This window comes from Scleropages formosus, chromosome 5 (genome assembly GCF_900964775.1).
Source record: "Scleropages formosus chromosome 5, fSclFor1.1, whole genome shotgun sequence".
NCBI classification, from domain to species: Eukaryota; Metazoa; Chordata; class Actinopteri; order Osteoglossiformes; family Osteoglossidae; genus Scleropages; species Scleropages formosus.
The window spans coordinates 12967363-12981703 of record NC_041810.1 but is presented as its reverse complement, the minus strand read 5'-3'; the positions used below and the strand labels follow the sequence as shown (position 1 = coordinate 12981703).

The 14341-nt window shown below is 46.8% G+C and overlaps 1 protein-coding gene across 2 annotated transcripts; it reads left to right on the top strand.

The window, feature by feature from the left end:
• The first annotated feature begins 1134 nt into the window (after positions 1-1134).
• Positions 1135-14334, top strand: aco1 (aconitase 1, soluble). 2 transcript variants are annotated; one of them, XM_029252147.1, is made up of 22 exons: positions 1144-1187; positions 4241-4362; positions 4523-4653; positions 4972-5140; positions 5566-5703; positions 7273-7342; positions 7482-7665; positions 7987-8126; positions 8389-8560; positions 8841-8941; positions 9301-9417; positions 9701-9860; positions 10091-10226; positions 10497-10581; positions 10676-10832; positions 11410-11534; positions 11789-11893; positions 11998-12140; positions 12226-12373; positions 12483-12605; positions 12750-12935; positions 13426-14334. In XM_029252147.1, exons 3-22 carry the CDS (start codon positions 4557-4559, stop codon positions 13540-13542), a joined length of 2673 nt encoding a protein of 890 aa, XP_029107980.1. In that variant the 5' UTR covers positions 1144-1187; positions 4241-4362; positions 4523-4556; the 3' UTR covers positions 13543-14334. The 2 variants fall into 2 exon arrangements, with proteins under 2 accessions (XP_018615146.1, XP_029107980.1); XM_018759630.2 differs by lacking the exon at positions 4241-4362 and having other exon boundaries at positions 1135-1187.
• Positions 14335-14341: the final 7 nt, after the last annotated feature.

Sequence of the window (14341 nt, the reverse complement as noted above, 5' to 3'; positions counted from 1 at the left end):
CCACATTGCAGGGACGTGGATAGGGCAAACATCCAGGTCACTTTGCAGCCACCCTTTGGAAACGGTGGTAAAACGCATGGTCCGATCGCGCGTGATGGCGCTCCGAAGGTCTGACAACCCTTCCCCTTCAGTGTATTGGGCAATGGGCAGGAGAGGATTGCTAAAATCGCAGCTGTTCTGTAATTCACACCCAGAATTATGCAACGGATAGGAAAGTACTTCCACCAGAAGTTATCTGTGGGCCTCTGCTTTTTCTCTTCTATGTCACATGGGCTGGATCCACAGTAACGGCCAACTGTGTATAGAAACCCTGAAAATTAATCCACTGAACCACTATCGGGGGCCGCTCCTTACCTGTCCTCACCTTTATTTTTATTTTTTTTTTTTTTTTACAAACACTGTAAAAGAAAAAAAAAAAAAAAAAAAAAAAAAATTGAACTTGAAGCAAACCTTAGGTTCCATGCTAGTGGAGTGCGATTGTGGCAGAAATTTAAATGTAATGTGCATTAATATTTCAGCAATAAAACCCACTTTTTGGGAACGGCTAGCTTTTTTTTTTCTTTTTTTGCTGTCCACGCGCTGACAATAACCGCCATCGCGCTTTACTGACACCTAGCGGTGCACTAAGTCGGGGTCACCGTTCATGTTTCTGTTCTTGCGGCGTCGGTACTTTAAACTAGCTGATTCATTACCGTAATAACACATAAACAGACCCTCAAGATCCGTGAGAAACGAATTTCACGGGACGTCAGAGCGTCTCGCGCTGATACCTAACTCCCGTTCAGGCTGATTTTCAGTATATGTTCATCTTCACTGTGCTTCTATGCTGCTTCCTAACATCATAGCATGAGGAGCTGGTGGATTTATTCAGTAACCCACAGCAATACGGCTGAATTGGAATCATAGTTCTGTTGGATTTAAAACAGAAAAAAATAACAGGGAATACTTTTTAAAAATAAAAATATCCCGATGCACCCAATCATATTACTTATACTTCTTACTTTAATTTAACTATTAAAGACAGTGTTGCATGATTTGTTTAGTTAAAAGACACACTTCCCTTTTATTATAATAAAAAAACGCTGAACACGTCGCTACTGTGTCTTTAAATGGTACTTCGTACCGTAATACTGTGTGATTAAGCGCAGTTGTAGTGGACTCGCTGACGGAGGGAAGCGGGGTTTATGGTAAGGACGGACTAGGGGTTTCTTTTACACTTTTTCTCTTTTATTTTAGCCTCGATTCCTGCTGACAGCGATGTGACGTGTATGTTTCATGCATGTATGTACGCTGTGCGCTGTTATTTTGAGGTTCAAAGCATGTCTGGTTCTCTGATCAGTTCAGCCGTCAATTGGAAACTGCTGGCAGTAGGCCGAAAATGGAGGTTCCCTTCCGAAATGAAATTTCCTTGCCTAGTGCATTTACTCCGTTTATACAGTTTTTTTTTTTTTTACTACTGCGTTCAGTTCACTCACTGCCCTGCGTGTCCCGTGTCCCTCACCGTCCTTTTTCAATCGCCCTATGCGAGTGTCATTGAATTTGATTGATCGCAACGTTATAATTGTGTGGATCCGGTTACTTCACTGTCACTGATTCCCATGTATTTTTCTACAGTAATAAGTAGAGTAACACCGGCGGGGACGTGCTGCTCATTTTGTCTCTAGGCTGTATAGTGTATTTACCCCTGTGCAGAGATACGCAAACACACCATCATGCCTCTCCAACTGTTCTATTTAAATAAATGATTCAGCTGTGCGCCCCTTCCTCGCTTCGGTGGGTCCTCCGACGTGTGTCTCGGTTATGGCTTTGGTTCTATTATAGTTATGCATAGGTTCTTTGCCGCAAGTCGATCGTCTTCTTTTTATAAACTGAGATTGAGAACATGATTGTTACAATGACTGTTAGCAACCGACGAATCGTAAGACAGCCGAACGTGGGCGCGCGCGGCACGTGTGTGCCGAGAAACTGACGTCTGCCGTCGTTGGCGGCGACACCGAAACTAGTTATTAAATCATCATGTGCGGAGGAGTTTTTCCTGATTGAACATCTTCTTCATACAATTTTGGTCACTATGATTTTTATACGAAAAAAGGGATAAAACAGCTTGAGTCCACTGTATTATTTTTCATTAGGACACCGCCGCACTGATTTACACAGTGATTCCCCCTCAGCTGTAGTACCCAGTTATAGATCCTATAATATATATATCTTTTTGAGCGCCACTGTTTGGCTGAAAAGTCCATTGACGACCAGTCCATGTGCTTTGGGGCGACATTGACACCGTGTTTGTGACAGACTCGTCGATAAAACTGGCTCTGTGTCAATGACTCCTTCTTATTTCAATAATGTAGTTTTATTTGCAGAGCATTTGTGATTCCATTCGTTACTTTTTAAAAAAAAAAAACATTTTTAGTACTTTAATATGTATGATATGTGGAATTGGTGAGAAATTTAATGCTGCTGTACCAGTGTAGCGTTCATGTACCAACCAGCCATGTCAACAGCCATCTGTCCCGAGCAGGGTCGCGGTGAACCGGAGCCTATCCTGGGACACACCCAGGATGGGAGGTCAGGCCGTCGCGAAGCACCCCAAGCGGGACCGAACCCCAGACCTGCCACACAGCAGGCGCCGGCCAAGTCCACTGGGCCGCCGCATCCCCTATGTAGTCACATATTCATTTAGCTTTTCTCCACAGTGACTTACAGTGTCAAGCTACTTAAAATTCTTTAGCCATTTATACAGCTGGGTATTTTTACTGAAACAAGTACCTTGCTCAAGAGCACCAGAGCTAGAGGTGGGATTTGAACCTACAACCTTTGGGTCCAAAGGCAGCAGCTCTACTCACTACAGTACCAGCTGTTCAGTCCCACTCATGTGTGCTAATACTTTATGTATCCTTATATAATACAATATGCGAATGACTGACAATGAGGTTATCAGAGTGGACCCCGTTGTACGCCGAGGGCCACCTCTACAAACTGGACATTGTAAGTCATCTTGGATAACGGTGTCAGAGAAACAAATAAATAATAAAGTCTCGAGTTTAAGCATTACTGTCACTGCTGTGTGAGTGGCAGAAAATGCTGATCTGTGTGAAGTAATACTGGACTCCTGATATTGCGAAATATGAACCGCATCATCGTTGCTGTAAAATAGGAAGCGGCAAATGCTTCGCCGGTTACATATGGGGACGCTGCAGTTTCTGACAGCGATGTCTGCAGAATGGCTTGTATGTGTTAACACACACAGACTGAAACTGCTCGTCCCGAGCGGAGTGTCACGGCAAATCAGAGCCTAACCCGGTAACACAGGGCATGGGACTGGAGGGGGAGGGGACACACCCAGGAGGGGATGCCAGTCTGTCACAGGGCACCCCAAGCAGGACTGGAACCCCAGACCCACCAGAGAGCAGAAACTGGCCAAACCCCCTGCAACCCCATTGAAATACATCACTCTTTTATTTTTTCTTATATCAATGGAAATGCATTTTTGGCTGTAATTAGTAAAAAGGTAGATGAGAAAGCCCACGAGATTCATGTGTGATTACAGTCTGAAATTATCAAGTGTTTGGATTAAAAGGCTGAGACATAGCAGAGCCCTTTTTTCTTGATTGTTCTGCTGAGCTTAATCTGATGTTGGCCACAGGGTTTGCAAGACTCCTCTGTGTGTGTGTGTGTGTCTTATAGCAGAAGACACTTGTTCCATCAAGGAGTAGAGGCTCATTCAGTCAACGAGGGGGGTATTAGCAGATCACGTACCTTGCGGAGACGTTGTGACCATGGACCAAGTTTCAGGAGAGACACTCTTGTTTACTGCGGGACCCGTCAAGAGTAGTAGCTCTGTTCTCACGTTGTTGTTCTCCCTTCATGTTGCTGCGGTTGCGCTGCTGTCTTATGGTGCCTGGGTGGTGCGAGAGGACATGGGTTCGATCCCCACTCAGTCTGTGTGGAGTTTATATGTTCTCCCTGTACTTGTGTGGGTTTCCTCTGGGTGCTCTGGTTTCCTCCCACAGTCCAAAGACATGCTGTTCAGGTTCCCCCATAGCGTGTGAGTGACACAGAGAGAGTGCGTTCCACTGATGTATGGATGAGTGACCCACTATAAGTAGTGTATCTAGCAGTGTAACTTAAGTCACCTTGGTGAATAAGGTGTGTGGGCTGGTAACACTACATAGAGTTCATTAGAAGTCGCTTTGGAGAAAAGTGTCTGCTAAATAAATAAATGTAAACGTGTGTACAGGGTGGTGTGGTTGGCGTATAGCTGGCTCTACAGCTACAAGAGGAACGTGACTTGTTGCACGGAGTTCTCCTGTTTTAAGGCGAGAGTAGGGCGACTGAAGCAATTGGATTCAAACTTTTAAGGTGAGCTGTTTCTCACTGTTGGTTTTCTGCTTGATGAGTCACTGCTTTGGCGTGACCCAAAGCAGACGCGGAGGAGGTGGCTTTGAGCGTTCCGCGGTCATGTTTGCTCTGTGCAACACAAAATGCCCCCGTCACATGGTCCTCGTTGCTTCTTCCCCAGGTGAGAGAGCGAGGGAGAGAGAAGGACCGCAGTTATGACTAACCCGTACGCAGGAATCGTGGAGCCTCTGGACCCAGAGAGGCCAGATCACAAGTTCTACAACCTCTCCATGCTCAAAGATGACAGATATGGTAAGGTGACAGTCAGCGTCCGTCTCGGGAGAAGTTGATGACTCACAACGGTGTGAAAATTACGTGTGTGTAAATTAAAAAAAGTCTATCTGATGTACCGTAGACCCACCATGATCACAATGGTAGAATTTTGAAAAGCTTTACAACTTCATTCCCGACAGCTGCATATTTACCCTGTTATTACATTATTAAAAATCTTGCTTTCTCCTGCTTTTAGTATTGTACATTATGGAATGGGAGACGACAGAATTTCTGTCTTGCCGTCTTAAACATCCATTGCAGAATGCGCGGGAGGACTCACCATATTTCTCCTTGCAGGGCGTCTGCCCTTCTCCGTCCGGGTGCTCTTAGAGGCTGCCCTCAGGAACTGTGACGAGTTTCTGGTGAAGAAGTCAGACGTGGAGAACATTCTCAACTGGAAGGAGACGCAGAAAAAGAGCGTGGAGGTGCCCTTCCGGCCGGCCCGGGTCATCCTGCAGGACTTCACGTAGGTCTTTCTCTCCACCGTCGTCCTCACACCTGCGCCAAAACCAGGTACGCTTCCGCAGGCTGATCTGGGCAGTACGGCCAACTGTGCACACAGCCTTATGGGCACTGGGTTCACTTGCTGCCTTTTTTATTTTAAAAAGGACCACTGAGCATATTAAGAAGTTACAAGTAATAATGTTGCAGTCATTTGGGGACAGGTAATCCAAGGTGTAGTCATCCATTAAAGAAAAGTGAGCTTTTCACAATCACTGGTGTTAGAAAGCTTAGTTTGGACTGCTGGTTTATAACATCTGTTCCATGTCACCGTGAGAAGCAGAGAGAGCTTTTTTTGCGGAAGTACTGGCAATGCACGCCATTGATGGGAATGCGGCAGAAGCTGGAGTATCTCGGGTGCCTGTGTAACGTGACCTTTGACCTCGGCAGTGGCGTGCCCGCCGTGGTGGACTTCGCAGCCATGCGCGACGCCGTGAAGAAACTGGGCGGCGACCCCGAGAAGATCAACCCCGTGTGCCCAGCCGACCTGGTCATCGACCACTCCATCCAGGTGGACTTCAACAGAAAGCAAGTCACTGCTCACGTTCATAACGAGATTCTAAGTTGGAAAGAATGTGGCTGCTGGCCACTGGTTGAGATACAGGGACACCGTGATGGCCTCCACATGCTAAAATATTCTTCGGTAGCTATTTTGGGTATGTTTGCAAAAAGATTAGTTTTTGGTTTCTTTTACGTTATCTTACAGACACCACCCTTCCGCATCTCATTTTTATCACTGTCTTCCCCTGATAGAAATGGATCGCTTTTTTATTCTCGCGATCGCCGTTCGACATGACGAACGCTTGGGCCGTGGTTAACTGTACGTGACGAAAGACGCATCTGCCGGCGTGATTAAACTCCTTCATGGGCTCCCAGAGGGGCTGGCTGACTGATTCAGGAAGTGTAGTTATGGCTTTCAGTTAAAGGTGGAAGGGGAAAATGAAACGTGGAAGGGGATCCGGCCAAGCAGGGTCGGGGGGTCACTTTGACACAAAAGGTCCCGAGGTGGAGGTTGTGGAAAAAGCCGTGGCGGTGGATTCTGCGTTGCGAACCCTCGGTGGACGTCAAACGGTCTGCTGAACACACTTTCTAAATACACGGCCACGAGGTGTTCTGACTCGGAGTGCATTTGCGTTCGGTCGCTGCTGTGAAGAACCCGATTCGCTCTCCTCATTAGAGCTGCTGCTGTGTCCGATGTTGAGAAAGAGCCTTTATAACACACACACACAAACACACCCACATATTTGCTGAAGCCGCTTGTCCTGAGCGGGGGTCGCGGCGAACCGGAGTCTAACCCAGCAACAGAGGGCGCAAGGCTGGAAGGGGAGGGGACACACCCAGGACGGGATGCCAGTTCATCACAAGGCAGCCCAAGCGGGACTCGAACCCCAGACCCGCCAGAGAGCAGGACCCGGCCAAACCCGCTGCGCCATCGCGCCCCCCCGCAAGCCTTTATAAACCTCTTCTAAAATGTTTTCTTGACATCCCTCCTACTCTGTTGATGGGACAAGTGCACAGTGTGTTCAAGATTACTCTCGTTGCAGAAAGATAGCAGCGCCTCGCTCCACTCTGGACGGTGAAGGTTACTTTGGCATTACCCACCTGGGTGACGTCCCCAGTGCTCCATTCTGCTGCGTGCACTTTGTTCCAGCGGCAGTGTTGAAACCTTCAGCATGTGTGCTGTTGCTGCAGCACTGCCTCATGCCACCAACCTTTGTCACCGTGTTCCGTACGTGGTTGTAAACGTGGCGTTCCTTTATCGGTCCTCTTCCGGGGCAAGGCAGTGTAAGGTCCAGCATCTTTAATGAGTGAAAGTTTTGATTTAATGGCACTGTTTTTCCAGTAACAGAGAGCAAGCTTGTAATAGGTAACAGGACAGCAGTTCAGAGCAAATCCTCTCACTTAAATGAAAAACAGCCAATTGGTGTGGCTCATTTCAACTGTGTTGGGTTAATGCGTGACCACAGTTAGTTTCTGGTGTAAAAGTGTTCATGATGTACTTAGCATTTTTATGGCATTTTGCAGTAAAGAGGAAAAAAGCCAACAGATTGTAAATCCAATTGAGATGTCCAATTGATGTCAGTAATATCATTCCAGGTCCGACAGCCTGCAGAAAAACCAGGACTTGGAGTTTGAACGGAACCGGGAACGATTTGAGTTTTTAAAGGTATTAATCAAATTGCATTCCTTCAAAATTAGATGAAAATGGAAGTTTTTTTAAAATTTTTTTTTATTAAAAGTAATCTTTTTGTACTCTTTTTTGAGGGGGGTCTTGAATGATGACCTTTAACCTCTTTCCCTGGCAGTGGGGGTCGCAAGCCTTCAAGAAGATGAGGATCATCCCACCAGGTTCAGGCATCGTGCATCAGGTCAATCTGGAGTACCTAGCCCGTGTGGTGTTTGAACAGGATGGCCTGTACTACCCCGACAGCCTGGTGGGCACAGACTCCCACACCACCATGATCGACGGCCTGGGAGTCCTGGGTTGGGGTAAGATGTCCTTTTCGTCATGGTCATCTGAGAATCCTTCTCTTTCGTTCATTGTGATGGAATGACTCCAGGGCAGATGTGTCTTAAACCGGTTATTTGTTGTCGATTTTCTGCTGCGATGGGGTCACAGCAGATGGGGAGTAGAACTGGCCTCAGGCAGGTCACGTAGACGTTTCTGAACCTGTGTGGACCAAAGCTTGTAGGCCCTTCGTCAGTGTAGGGCTGAGGTGGAGCTGCTCTGCTCGGCTGCTCCTATTAGTGGTCTGAGAGGGCATGGTATGACCTTAGTAGGTAACCTTTCTATCTGGTGACTGTCTGCAGGAGTTGGTGGGATTGAAGCGGAGGCAGTCATGCTGGGCCAGCCAATCAGCATGGTGCTGCCTGAGGTCATTGGCTACAGGATGGTTGGCATCCCAGACAAGCTCATCACCTCTACGGACATTGTCCTCACTGTCACAAAGGTGAATGGATGAATGTTGGGGTTAGGAGGAGGATGCATGTATGATTAATGGTTACAGCTACAACATCTGGTTGGATGTTTTATTTTCACATGCAGTAAAACTCAGACTAATTGGTGACCGGTTTGTTTTTGGAGTTGGACTAATCCAGTTTTTACTGATTTCAATATTGCATTTTAAGTGTCTTTCTAATTTGACAGAAGGTGCAGTTTGTTGTTTGCCCATGTACAGTAGTAGTGACTGGAATGTGTCCATCTGCCCCCAGCACCTGCGGCAGGTGGGCGTGGTCGGAAAATTTGTCGAGTTCTTTGGAGAGGGTGTGGCCCAGCTCTCAATTGCTGACCGAGCCACTATTGCCAACATGTGCCCAGAGTATGGTGCCACCGCCGCATTCTTCCCTGTCGACAATGTCAGCATCAAGTACTTGGAGCAGACAGGTAGAGGATCTCTGTCGCGTGACCCTGTCTGACCTCTTATCTAGAACCTGTGAGGTGTTCGCTCCTCCCGAGTGCTGATCCAAGATCAGTCTTACAGATTCCCTTCAGAGAATAGATTTCCAGCTCAAGTTAACACCAGTTTCCTTTAGGCGACCGACAGCCGTAGACTCTAACATATGGCCTTACAATGAATCTCAGAACAGCTTTGAAGTTGGTGCAGGAAGCAGCTGTTTTCCTGGGGGACACTTCCTGTTTGACGGTGCCATGCGTTTGTCTCCAGGGAGAGATGCAGACAAACTTGAATACATCGAAAAATACTTGAAGAAAGTGGGCATGTTCAGAGATTACCGCGATAAATCCCAGGACCCCGACTTCACTGAGGTACTGCACTGAAACTTTTACACTGTCATTTCTGTTGATTACATGCACAGAAAGAATCAATGGTTGATGGAGATTATTTACTTTAAGGCATGTCTGTAAGGAGACCAATAAGAGACTATGAACGAAATAGTCGTCATAGAAGTGGACGTGTGATCTGAAACTCAAAAGTTCAAATCTCAGAAGGGGATGTTGGACCTGGGCAATTGTTGAGCCTGTATTATTTCAGTAAATACCCACCTATATAAATAAGCTACCTTAAGTAAGTCATTTTGGGTCAAACATCTACACAGAGCAAGCAAATGGCAATGCTATGCAGTCATTTCCTAGAATACGTCAAAAGTGCTTACGTTTCGCTGCAGGTGGTGGAGATGGACCTGACCACAGTGGTGCCGTGCTGCAGTGGTCCGAAGAGACCCCAGGACAAGGTGGCTGTGACTGACATGAAGAAGGACTTTGAGGCCTGTCTGGGGGCCAAGGTGACTTCCCTGTCTGTTTATAGTCAGTGGTCAAGGATCCTGCTGCTTCAGGGCATATAGTGCCTATAAAGCAATTAAGAAAAACAAGTTTTAATTTTAGTCTGATCATGTATTCCCAAACCCATGTTGCCCTGTACCATATCCTCCAGAGACCAAGGGGAAAATTATTAAAGTATGTCCTCTAGACTAGACAAAAATGAATGGGTGGCTGGCTTTGGTAAATTATATGGTTTTTATACAGTGGTTGTCATGTGACCTCTACCTTTCCTGCCTTTCCCTTCAGCAAGGCTTCAAGGGCTTTGGGGTGGCACCAGAAAAACACAGCAACTGTGTGAACTTTGCTTATAATGGGACGGAGTTCTCCCTCACCCACGGCTCTGTGGTCATTGCTGCCATCACCAGCTGCACCAACACCAGCAACCCTTCAGTCATGCTGGGGGCAGGTTTGTACTCAACACAGAGAGCAAAAAAAGCAGAAGCACTTAATTAGATGGAAGAAGTCTGTGCATTATTTGAAGTTTATAGGTATTTGTAAGTCTTTTTCAGATGTTTTTGGGTGATTATTGTTAGCCATATAATTAGATGCTGGAGACTTGTTGAAGCTCTTGGAGTGGTGCTGGTGTACGCACACCACGCACGCCAGTGATGTTGATCTGTTTTGGTTACTTCCCAGGACTCTTGGCAAAGAAGGCTGTGGAGGCAGGGCTTAGTGTGAAGCCTTACATCAAGACCAGCCTGTCCCCTGGCAGTGGAGTGGTCACATACTATCTGAAGGAGAGTGGGGTCATGTTCTACCTCGCCCAGCTTGGGTAAGGATCTGGATTTTGGAAAGGTTGATCATGTCATCTTGTGGAAGTTCTTGATCCCAGACATCAAAATAATCTATTTTTTTGCTCTTATAAATTATCTGTCATGTTCATCAGTTTGGCACAGTAATGTCCATACTTATGTCCATTTTGCTTTCAGGTTGAAAGATGTAATGACCCTCATTTAGATGAACATTATGAGTTTCTTATCTGTGGACCTTTCACACTGGTTACAATGACAAGCCTGTTAAATTCTGACCTCTGCGACCTCAGGTTTGAAGTGGTGGGCTATGGCTGCATGACATGCATTGGGAATAGTGGACCTCTCCCTGAACCCGTGGTGGAAGCCATTACTAAGGTTGTGCCCTTTATCTGCCACATACCTTGATCTCCGTTCACCACTGCATGCCTCGTACCACTCGTCACCCTCTGCTGTCCATTTCTGTCCCCAGGGGGATCTGGTGGTGACCGGGGTCCTTTCCGGAAACCGGAACTTCGAGGGTCGCGTTCACCCCAACACGCGTGCCAACTACCTTGCCTCTCCGCCCTTGGTCATTGCCTACGCCATCGCTGGCACAGTCTGCATTGACTTTGAGAAGGAGCCCCTGGGTGAGAAGGCCATGCTGGGCCCCATTGGGCTCCACTGTGGAACAAGAGAGAGGGGATTGTGGAAATTCAGACCTGTTGATACTTAGGCCTCTCAGAAGGTTCTGCATGTTATTGTCTGCTGCATGGAAAGATATTCCTCTTAGCAGTCATAGAGGATGGGCAGGGTGGGGGGAAGTGGTTGTCTCAGACAAATGAGCACATAAGAATCCAAAAACAAGAAAACTGGTAAAAGAACTGAGCTTGTTTAGAAAATGTCAGTGCTCTCTGTGTGGGTTGAAGAAGCATGTTGACATTCAGTGCTGCAGAGTACTTCCATCCATCCATCCATTATCAACAACCGCTTGTCCCGAGTGGGGTTGCGGCAAACCGGAGCCTTATCCCGCAGTACAGGGCACAAGGCCGAAGGGGGAGGGGACACACCAAGGACGGGGCGCCGGTCTGTCGAAAGGCACCCCAAGCAAGGCTGGAACCCCAGACCTGCCGCGCCCCCACGTCCCCCCACTGCAGAGTACTTGGATGTCTCTCTCAACCAAACGCACACACACTCTTACGTGTTGATTAATGTTTCTCTGGGCAGCGGTGAATGCCTCTGGCAAGGAAATCTTCCTCAGGGACATCTGGCCCACACGGGAGGAGATCCAGGATGTGGAAAGGGAGTTTGTTATTCCTGCCATGTTCAAGGAGGTCTACGAGAAGATTGAGGTAAACTGGCATTCTTTACCCACGGTTCTTATAATATGAGTTGATCTGACTGGATCTGACCTTGACAGGAATCATCAGGCATCACAGTGTGCTTGCAGATGGACTTGTGATTGAAGCGATCTGCTTTCGCTTTGAAAGAAAATCAGAGCAATACTGTGGGTGTCCAGGAGCAAGATGTGTAATAATATAACTGATTTCTTCCATTTTTTGGAGACATTGAATTGCCTGAAATTTGTTTATGCTCTATAATGTAGAAAGGGAATGAGCGTTGGAGCAACCTGAAGGCATCTTCTGACAAGCTCTACAGCTGGGACCCTAACTCCACCTACATCAAATCGCCACCGTTCTTTGATGGACTGGTACTTCTTGCGGCTTTTTTTTTTTTTTTTCCCAGCATTGACATTTCTGTGAAGCTTTCTGGAGCAGGTGTGGTTGAACTCCAGCGCCCATTTATCTTCCACAGACCAGGGAGCTTCTCCCACCCAGGTCCATAATGAATGCCCACGTCCTGTTGAACTTAGGGGATTCTGTGACCACTGACCACATCTCCCCCGCTGGTAACATCGCGAGAAACAGCTCTGCTGCACGTTACTTGTCTAAAAGAGGGTGAGCAAGCATTGGTGTGTGTGTGTGTGAGTGAGAGTATGTGTTTTTCAGTGTTTTGTACACCCATATCCTTCTCCTTTTGCAGCCTGTCCCCTCGGGACTTCAACTCGTACGGATCGCGCCGTGGAAACGATGCAGTGATGGCCCGGGGTACTTTTGCCAACATCCGTCTTTTCAATAAGTTTGTGGGCAAACAGGGCCCACAGACACTGCACCTGCCCTCAGGGGAAATGGTAAGGGGGGGGGGGTTCCTTCTGGTGTTTACCCAAAGCTCATTCTTACTCCGAGTGTCGATAGATATGTGTGAAAATGCCAGCTGTTGTCTTCGTGTCCCCGTTCCAGATGGATGTGTTTGATGCTGCAGAAAAGTACCAGCAAGATGGCGTGCCGCTCCTGGTTCTAGCAGGAAAGGAGTATGGATCGGGCAGCTCCAGGGACTGGGCTGCCAAGGGGCCCTTTCTTCTGGTAAGTCCTCCACCAGTTGGGGGCAGATCTGAACTTTGAGCACATATTGTTAGCGTTAATTCTGAGTAACATGTGGTTCTGGGCTCAAGAAAATCCATTGTCCCATTTCTTAATGAATGATCACAACTCCCCCCCATCTCCCAGGGCATCAAGGCAGTGCTGGCTGAGAGCTATGAGCGCATCCACCGTAGCAACCTGGTGGGCATGGGCATCATCCCACTGGAATACCTGCCGGGTGAAACGGCCGAGACACTGGGGCTGACAGGTCGTGAACGCTTCAACATCATCATCCCTGAATTGTTGGTGCCCAGGATGAAAGTGACCATACAGGTGTGTCTGGAACCATCCACACCCTCAGAATCAATAAAAGAATCATCCACCATCTTAAAAAATCCAGGATGAGACATTACACCCTCACAAACAGAGAATAAAGGCCTCAGTGGGCCACAGCAGTCTTTGCTGAACATAAGTACCAAGAGGCTGCATAGTGTATAAGGACAAGGGCTTGTACCCTGAAGGCTTTTGGTTCAAGCCCCCCTCCATACTCTTGCTGTAGTACTCTCAGTTGAGGTACTTTCCGTGAATTTGTCCAGTAAAATCAGACTGCTGGATAAATTGACTGGATTACTGTAAAACACACTGGAAAAAAGCATGAACTAAGTAATGGTAATCATAATAATTAACTGATAGTACATTGTAGACAATGTATAAGGAAACTGCAGATGGCGGTGATGAATGCTGAACCTTTAACATCACAGGTTGCATACTGACACTGATCTCATGTCTGTCTTCTACCTGTATTGTACCTCTTTACTACCAGCTGGACACAGAGAAGACCTTCCAGGCCTGCATGAGGTTTGACACCGATGTGGAGCTCACGTATTTCCGACACGGGGGCATCCTCAACTACATGATCCGCAAAATGATCCAGCAATGAGAGATGGACCTCGGGGGAGGGGTGGGGGTTACGATGCATCGATTTAATTTTATCTGGTCGGGTTGACTGTCTTTTCCATCTTCGTTGCCACCTGGTCTGTCCTCCTTACTCCACCAGCCCAAGCAAGAGATGTACTTTAGTTCCATTCCCTGCTCCTTGCCCCAGCATCTCACTGTTGAAAACCAGACAATTTCAGCCAGCCACTTTAAATACCTTGTCGCTTCCATGGTAGGTTTGTTCAGACATTCTCTGGGTTTTATAGTCTGTTTTTTTTTTTTTTGGCTCAGTCTGCTGGGTGGTTTCTGTAGTTCGTCTCTCCCTGGTGTCTCTTTTCAAACGGTTCTGTTGATTTCTTATTTTCTTTTCCTGAAACACTAACGCAGCATCAAATTTCCACTGGCACCTGCTTGTGGATGTCACTCTGAATACTCTTGGTTACTCTTTTTGTTCTGTTAGCACATCTGAATGGCTTGGACCTCGATATTGGACAAAAGAAGCAATTACAGCAATATATTCAACGTAAGAACGTCCTATTCAAGTGTTTATCTCTAGATGAAAAAGAACCATCGATATTGATAGATAAACTAATTTTAATATGCTGAAGTAGTTCAGTGTTCACTCGGATTAAGCAAACACACTTTGGCTCACATTTTTATACCACTTTGGTAAAATTTGGATCTAAGTGCCTGTTTTTTAGTAGATTATCTACAAGGGTAAGTCAAAGTATTTGCAACATTAAAATTCCGGTTTAATGCACATTGTTGCACATACTTTATTTGACCTACCCTCATACAATGTA